Below are 9,174 nucleotides of genomic sequence, written 5' to 3'. Positions count from 1 at the left end.
GCAATTAATCAGATTGCTGAAAATCTTTAGTGGACGGGCGCACTACGCCCAGATTTCTCTCTTGAGAACACGCCTGACAGCGTGAAAACGCAGTACGGAGGTGTGTATGTGTATATGAGCCACTTCTGCGTTGATTAAGAGATGTGCCTTGTTCGAAGGATAGAAAGAAGAAGAAGAAAAGATCCGCTTGGGTCTCATCAGTCGGACCAATAATCACCAGCTGCTGAAAGAGTGTGCCTCAGATTGGGTGGAAACATTTTAGAGGCAAGACACACACGCACACACACAAGGAGCATGTTTGCACCCACAGGTATGCAGCAGCACTATCTCTGATTATAAGAAACAGGAGGATGATGATAATTACGACGATGACAATCTGAGTTTGTGGCCCCTGGCTGGACGTTATGATAAAGCAGCCTCAGTCCACGGCGAGTTCAAGCACCAGTGAGGGTGACAAGAGGAAGTGAGCGCTGGCCAGGAGCCAGCAGAGTAACGCAATATGGCCTCCTACCAAACCGTTTCTTAAAAAAACAAGGTCGAGGTCCCATTTCTGCTGCGAGCACGTGCACTGAGACCTGCGTGCACACACTCACACACGCACTCAGGCGCTGGCTAAAAACGCGGACTCACACTGTGAGCTGGATCTGTGTTGCATTATATGTTGTAGCCAAAGCAATGAAACAAAACCACGGCCGCAGAAATGCTCACTTTGCCCAAAGGACCCTGAATCGAACAACAGACACACGGGCTGTGAAATATCAGAACCGATTTTTGTCTTTTCTGACAACTGAACACTTTCCATCACCTGATGTGACCTGAGCTTTGTCAAAGGCAGTAAAACGGATTGAAATGAAAATTACCTTGTTCCACTTGAGACTAATACTGGACATGCTGATAGTGATAGTAAACCACATTTACAGATGCACTGTGGACTCAGTTTTTTTTGGTTTTATGAATGGCGGCAGCGTGGCTTGTATTTCTCTCAGTAACAACACAGACATGGACCCGTCTTATCTCCATAGTGTCCTCAGACATTTTTTCGATATATAAACTCATTTCCACTCTTCAAAGGCCTGTCACGATCTATTATCTGTGCAAAACTGGAATTCCATGAAAATTGAATTGCTTCTTGAACAGGCCTCATGACAAGCAACAACTAGCTCCAAAAATTCCAGCTCAGAAAGAGGCCGCTGCCAAATACTGACATTAATAGCTTCAAGATCTCCCATGCTTCGACATACTCACCAGTATCTGCATTATTTGTCACATACATTGCTTCCATTTAAGCCTAAATTGTCGTGAGTATGAATGATCTCACTCCTGCGATTGTGTGGTATCTGGCAGCAGAAGTGCTCAAATTAGCAGCTTTATTTAAAGTCCTTTGATTGTAATGGTTTTATTAAATCATTATTGTTTTATACAAATACTCTGAGAAAACCAAAACAGATCTACTTTTTTGTCCCGTGATGCCTACAGACTATTTGTCGTCCCAAAGGATGATTCAAGGACCGTTTAACCTACTTTCAGTCAATTCACAAGCACACAAGCAAAACATTGTTGTTTTGAATGACCCACCTGACGTCACCTGACAAAAGTCCATTATCAGACAGAGCTGAAGCTCTTTCCCTCACATTATATCCTCGTAGGTTCATATATAGATCGAACCGACTGTATATTTATTTTATTATCAGCAGATGTACGGTTCATGAACTGTGCTAGAGCCCAGACAGAATGAATAGTGTGAATACCGTTGGGGCGGTATTCACACTCTAGCGCTGCGACCGCTCTTAACAGCTATCAATATTGATCAAAAGTAAACGTTCAAACTTCCGATTCTTTAAATTTCAAGTGCAACTGCTTTTGAAATACCTGGCATACGTTCTCAGCGGCGCACGCCCACAAAACCACACACGTTCCCAAGCATTCACGACACAGCAGGAGCACTGGCCACTTGTGGCCCTTTGTGGCACAAACACGCAGAAATAAACAAAACGTGCTGCAGAAAGTGTGTCATTACTACCGCCTTCTCATGTGTGTGTTATCAGTGTGGCTGCCTTTTTTCTTTTTTCTTTTTTTTTAGTTCTTGGTCACAGCAGTGTCAGCCTTGCTTACAGTATGTGCTGGTTCCATGGCCATGTTTCTGTCTGTTTGAAAGATATAGCAGCTCTGAGAATCTAAAACAGGAGCGTGAGCCGCTCGTCTGGACCGTGCACGACTTATTTTTGCAGCGGTTTACAAAATGAGTCATAAACACTGATAAGAGCTCAGGAAAAGAGGTTCTTGAAGTGAGAGAAAGGCCATTCCCCCCTGCATGAACTTGCGACTAAAGACCTGAAGAAAACTGTGTGTGTGTGTGTCTGTGTGTGTGTGTGCATAAGCCTACAGGTGCGTGCGTGCCAGTAAGAAAGAGGCCAGTGCTGACTCAAGAAGTGAAGGTGAGGAATAGTAAGACAGTGCAAAGTGCAAAGATACTCTGTGAGTTTATTCCCAGTTTTGTTTGCTATGACTGGGACTAACAATGCATCCTGCCGGCGCGTTTGAAGATGAAGGATGCCGATTTATAAAGGTGCACCATGAGCTGCTCAAACATTAACCAGACCTGCAGTCATGCCTGAAAGGTACCAACCGAACGTGACAACAAGGACACATCATGACGAAAGGCCTGCGGAACATCTCTGTTTTCTGACTGCCTTCGTGCTTTTTGAAATAAAAGCATTATTTCAATGTACAAACAAAGGTGGAGCAATACATGTCTGACTGGTAAGATTACAGCTATGTGCAGGATGACTGCAGACACTTCTAAACACAGAAACAAACAAAGCAACAATAATCTCGAAGGAAATATATTGTATATTATACAGTCAGACATCATTAGTCTTTAGGTCCTTTTATTTTTTTCTTGTTGATAGTTTTATGACGTATTAGAACTGCTTTTTCTTGAAGCCGAACTGCCCGTGTTTTTCTCCTTCTCTTTGTAAAATGGTTGAAAGCTGATGCACAGTGGTTGGCAACAACCTCTTTTTTCTTTTCGATCCTTGTTGCTATCAAACTCCACTTTATTTCTTCTGGTATTATCTGAAACCTCATTAAGGTTTGGGAAGTAATCCACAAAACTAAGAAAAACACACCACTGAACCTCAGTATGGGCACAGCTGCTTTTAAGTGTTTACATATGTTTGCTTGAACATTTTGTTTGAGTTATTGTTCACATTTTCTCGGGGCATCTATTCAAGGCTTTTTTTTTTTTTTTGACGTAGGAATTTTTTACCCCTGACGGTTTCAAGTTGGAAACACACCCACATATCACAAGGCATGAAGACTCCTTAAAATATTTTTTTTTTCTATAGAAGTGGTTGTGGCTTTAAAACTCAATTATTTTAATGGGTATCAAATCAACCGTGTCAACTTTTCTGCGCTGCATGTTTGCTCCTGTCAGTCAGATGCCTCTGAAGAGCACCTGGGAGCGTTTGAGTGTACTCTGTGCTTTCTGCTGGTGATATAATGAGACGAAACAAGCAGCAGATCTTTTCAAATCATCCAGCTAATACTGGGCTCCTCATGTAAAAACAGGCATGGAGGAGTAACAGCAGCGAAGTTGGGAAGAATTTCAATCGCTTCCAAGTTACTGATATGTAACAGTATCAACGAACTCTGAATTTCCAAGTGGAAGAAAAAGTTTCTTCCTCTCTCAGCAGCTTTTTACATTCCCACTGGCCCAATAAGTGGTGCCTGGAAAAAAAAAAAAAACGAGACAATTGTCAAAATGCTCTGCTTGCCCACAGGCCATGGAAATGTCACTCTACTGCCCCTTTATTTGCTCTTTATTTGCTTCCCCCTCTCTCTCGCTTTTACGTCCGTCTCTTTCATTTTCACTATTGTCGTCCTGCTCCATCTCCAGCCCCTCCCTCCTGTCCCGGCCTCTCTCTGCGGCGCAGTGCCGGTCCTCTCATTCTGCATGCCTTCAAGCTGTCTTTCTAATCTTCCTGAATTATTCAAGACACTTTCACCTCTTTTGCTTTCACCCAACACGTCCAGGAAACCCGCACACAAACCTGAAAGTGGGCGACTGGAAGGATAAAAAATTACATTTATGGTTAATTTGCATGGAGAGAAGTCTCTGACTGCAGACCTTTCTCACCGTGCAGTGATTAAGTGAAACAATGTCACCTTTCTTACTATGGGAGTTGAGTGGGATTTCTGTGGAGGAGCTCATCATTTAGATTCTGAAGACTGCAGGAACATTCCGATTCAGACAGACCATGGTGCATTCATAATTTCCTCAGAGTTAAAACAACAGCTCCTTCTACCTTTGCTGCAAACTCAGATTAACACCTCGAAACTGAGACTGAAAAAGGTCTCTGTTGTGCCTGCGGTGCTGCCTATTGAACTCATTGCATTGGACGCTTTTCCTTTGCTGCGGACAGTCAATAACCTAAATGGATTGAGGTGCACAGTCAGGAGCACGAGTGTCCTTTAATATCCAGATAGAAGTAATCAGGAAAGTGCACTTCAAAACAAAAACGGAGACAGATCTGAGTGTTCAAATTTTTCTTTTTATGAATCCTTTTTCTTTTTTTTTTCGCAAGGATGAGGGAATATCGGTTGAGTCAGTGGCTCACATAGTGCCAGACCTTTTACTGCACACAGAAACACTCTTGTGATAACTACATCCTTGTGAGAGTCCAGTGACATTCAACAGTGCTGCCATGAAGGTGGTGTGCAACACAACACAACACACTCTCAGATGGCCGTCTGATCGCTAAACTTGTCCCGCTGTACACACTCATCCATCGAACACACCTCCCTCCACTGATTTCTTCTTCTCTTCAAGATATAGTGTTTGCTTTAGCTAACACACACACACACACACACACACTTACTTCCATATCCTACATGATGTAATGAAAACTAAATACCTTGCTGACAACATGATGGATGCAGTAAGCGACAGGCTTTTGTGGCTACGGTGTGAGATGTATTATATATGTGCAGGTCCGGTAAAAGCTAAAGTGTCAAGGATACTGGTTGAAGGAAACAATTCATTTGTATGAGTTCAGGAATTGAACCTACACAGGCTTTTCTTTTTTACTTTTCCAACAGCAAGTATGTATCAGTGATAATGGCTGATTATTCTATTGCTGGAGATTCTTAAATGTAATGAAGACATGGAGGGAGGATGGACCGTTTTATCTGCGCTTACAAAGACACAAATTACTTCCTATCTTTCTTTCCTTAGTGTTCTCTTTGTTAAAGGATTTACTTTTTCTTTTAAAATGCTACATACAACAAACAAATTTCTAATTTAATTTGAGTGGATAATATGGAGAGGGGGTCGGTCAGTAGGTTTGAATGCAGTCTGGCATTGGTTAACTGATAATAACCACAATTTAAAGGGTTAAAAATAACACCTTTATGCCTTGTGTTTATTGCTTTCTTTAACACATTATAAACCTCTCCAGAGCCACACAGTATAGTATGTAGATGTTTCCATAAAACTGCTTCTGTTGATTTAGCAACACATTCACATCTGCCAGTCAGAAAGTCTCAGAGCTTTAGAAACAGGCATCACCAGCAAACAAAAAACCTTTTAAACAGCTGCTACTTGTCAAAGTGGCTGACATGTGTCCTGACTGTCAAACAATATAGAGCCTCTTTCCCTGCAAGGACCTGCAGCAAAATGGAAAAAAAATAAGGGGACGGATGTGATCAGAGATCTGCTGCTTTATTCTGTAACACCTGTTTTCTTTTTAGGACTCAGGATACTGTATTTGTCTGTATATCTATGCGCCTTAGTGTCCTTTTTCTCAGCTTGTTTTTTAGTTATTTTTGCCTTGGCTTTGTCATCAGTCTAAGTGAATACTGTTAGCAATAATTACAACATTATCTAAATTACAGGAATTTGCACTCATCATTATTTTTAAAACATATACAGCCTAATTAATGTAATACAGGAGTCATATTGTATTATTATAATTTGCAACCATAAAAACACTTACATAACAATATGTTAGAATATAATAATAAATTGTTACAATTTGTACTGTTATATAGTAATAGCCTAATAATAAATCTATGTCTTTATACTTAACCACAACGACTGACATCTCACTGACATTGATTTTGATGTGGAAAATAATTGTGTGATAATAAAATCAAATCTGTGCTCAGTTACCACTGCGGTGGGTTTGTTTTTGGATTCTTCCAAATAAATGAAAAGGCTTTACTGCAGCGGGGAAGTCGAGCTATGAGAAATGTTCCTGTGGGAGATTAGGCTCAGTGGTCCCGTTTGAGGTGGTTTGAAAGCCTCCATTATGGCCTGCAACAAGCTAAATGGACTTTCAAATTGCATTTTCATGCTGCATATGTGACTTAAAGCCAATTTTATGCTCGTGGACGCGCGCCACAATATCAGGAAAAAATGTGGCTTTGCTGTGGCTTTGTTTACAAGGAATGTTCAAGTTTGTGTTTAATGAACTGAATCCTTAAAATTATTCGCAGATTAGTCATAATACTTAACATTATAATAATAATAATAATTATTATTATTATTATTATATTATTGTTATTATTATTATTATTATTATTATTATTAATACCCTATGTCGTTTACATGCAACAGACCACGAAACGCATGTTTTTGCTCGACCAGATTTCACATTAGTCTCCATCTAACGATGCCTCATCTCTCTTTTTCTCTAACTGTAAAATACTTCCACTGCAGCCGACAGTCTATCTTATAATCATTCCAGCCAGAACAAATAACATGTTCCCAACATGCCAGGCGGCTCTGCTCAGAATCAGAGACGGCCGCACCAGGATGGAGGGGGGGGCAGTGGATGGACTTACCGACACACTCGTTGGCCTCCCTGGCTGTGGCTCTTTGCCACGGTCTGTCGTAGTGGAAAGGTTTGCACCTGTCGCACTCCGGCCCGGCGGTGTTGTGCTTGCACTCACACACCAGACTCCCATCCCGGTCCTTTACGCACCGAGATGCGTGTCCGTTGCATTTGCATCTGCCTCCGACCTGCAGGTCCGACACGGCGTAGAAGTACGAGTCCCGAGCCAGCTCCGAGTCGTCCTCGTTCTCATCACCGAACGTGTGCAACCGGCTGAAGATGACTTTGATGTCAGTGGCTGTGACCCAGTCCTGCAGCACGGGAGAGTTGTCGAAGTCGTGCGCCGACGGCCTGCCGTCCAGCGTGCTGAAGGCGATGAGCCCACCGGTCAGAGGGTACATGTCGGTGTGGGAGTCCGTGCAGACGGCCTCCTGCTCGTTCTGCTTCGTGATAACGGCCCTGTTCGGTTTGTTGTACATCTTCCTGCACTGGGTCGAGTAAAACTGAAAGGGTACCCAAGTTTTACCGTAATCCATGGACTTGTAAATCGCCATGGATTCAGGTCGGGGCGAGCAGAACTGCAGGCTCACATAGGTGACCTCAAACTTCTTGCCGAGGGACAGAGTCAGAGTGACGTTTTGCGGGTACTGGACGAAGTTCTCGGACTGCCAGCAGGTGAGGTTGTGAGGGTTGTTGAGGTCCGTCAGGTACGCCGGAGGGTGGTACTTCTTGGGGTCTGAGGCATCGCAGGTGTGACAGTTTCTGGTCCTCTCGTCTCCCTTCTCCGCCGATGTCACCACGCAGTATCGGCTGGGCGTCTTGCCGCAGGTGCTGGACACCTTCACTTCCTTCCCGAAGGCGGAGTTGACGAAGTCCGGGATGCAGCGGCGCGGGTTTCCGTGCTCGTCGTAGCAGGGGTCCGGCGGAGAGGTCTGCGCCGCGAACAGGCTCATCCCGTAGCCGCCGAGCACGCTCCGGCACGACAGGGACACGGCGAGCAGCACAGTCAGCACAACATCCACAGCCCTTCTCATGGTAGCTCCCCTCGGTCCCCACAGAGTCTCTGCCGCTGGAGAAGGAGACAGAGGAAACAGCGAGCATGTGAGGGAGAGAGAGAGAGAGAGAGAGAGAGAGAGAGAGGGAGAGAGAGAGAGAGGGAGAGAGGGAGAGAGAGAGAGAGAAGGAGAGAAAGCAAAGTTTGGTGACACAAGTTGATATAAATCTAGGCTTCTGCAAACATCTTCCAAACAAAAACTGAGGCAAGAATTATTTGTCACTGGTGTAAGGAACATTCAGTCACACCACACACACGTCAGGTTTTTGTAAAATCTCCATAAACCCCAGTTTACCTGAGAAAGAATTAAAAAAAAAAAAAAAAAGGTGTCAGAATACCGGCGATGGAATCAGGTCTACTTTTACTCTATCTCGCGCCAGTCGCAGCTCCTCCTGTTTTTGTTGTTTGTTTCTTCAAATCTCCTGCGTAAAAATATAGGAGCGGCTGGATTTAAGAGTCGCTTGTGTCCTAATAGCAAGTCCCACTCCTCCTGCCGGTCTTTTCACAACCTCTCTCTCTCTCTCTCTCTCTCTCTCTCTCTCTCTCTCTCTCTCTCCCTCTCTGGGATCGGATCGGATCTCGCCTGGCACACAGCTCTTTCGGTCAGCTCATCTTGAGGCGGTGACACCAGGCGGAACAACGACATCCACTGGTGGTGGCGAATCGGTGGGAAGATTGACGTGAGGAGAGACGCAAATTAGGCTGCAGGGAAGAAAAAAAGGGAGGGAGACAACAACGTGGGGGCAAACGCACCGCTGATCTGGCGCTTGCCACACCTTCATCTGAACGACACCTGATACGATCGTGTGGTTTAATCACCGGGATGTGAAAAGAGAACATGGAGCAGAGACTAATATTAGGCAAATTACCGCGATAAAATGACAGAAAACTGATTATTATTAGTGCAGTTTTCACCGTTCGCACAATAAACGACGGTGAAAATGATATATAGCTAAGGCCTATTTATATAAATGACCTACTAACATTCTGTCAAGTTTATAGTTACAGCCACCTAAATGAATTAAATACTGCGGGTCGTCGAGTACATACAGTAATGATGATTCCTTCAAAATAAAACACCCCAAACTAAATTCTTTTTACGTGCAACTAATGTGGAAGTTTGCTTAGCCCTTTCAAAGTGCAAGCTTTCACTATCACATCTTTAGATTAGACGACTGTGTTGCAGTTCTGTCTCCAGTATGAGCTCACTCTGCACTGGAAACCAGAAGCTGCCTGCAGGAGAGCAGATACGGTCTGTTAGGAGATATACAACGACACTAACTG

The 9,174-nt window shown here is 43.7% G+C and overlaps 1 protein-coding gene across 2 annotated transcripts in view; it reads right to left on the bottom strand.

Annotated features, from left to right (window-relative positions):
* Positions 1-7,885, bottom strand: part of ntn1 (netrin 1) — a 61,189-nt gene extending 53,304 nt beyond the window's left edge. The window contains exon 1 of one of the 2 annotated variants that reach the window (XM_022765030.1): positions 6,847-7,885. In XM_022765030.1, coding sequence (XP_022620751.1) covers positions 6,847-7,870 — 1,024 coding nt within the window. In that variant the 5' untranslated portion in view covers positions 7,871-7,885. The remainder of the gene's footprint in view (positions 1-6,846) is intronic. The other variant, XM_022765029.1, reaches the window with a different exon arrangement.
* Positions 7,886-9,174: the final 1,289 nt, after the last annotated feature.

This window comes from Seriola dumerili, unplaced genomic scaffold (assembly GCF_002260705.1).
Source record: "Seriola dumerili isolate Sdu_G_001 unplaced genomic scaffold, Sdu_1.0 BDQW01000621.1, whole genome shotgun sequence".
Classification (NCBI taxonomy): Eukaryota; Metazoa; Chordata; class Actinopteri; order Carangiformes; family Carangidae; genus Seriola; species Seriola dumerili.
The sequence above is the reverse complement of the archived record's forward strand: the minus strand, read 5'-3'. Positions and strand labels throughout refer to the sequence as shown.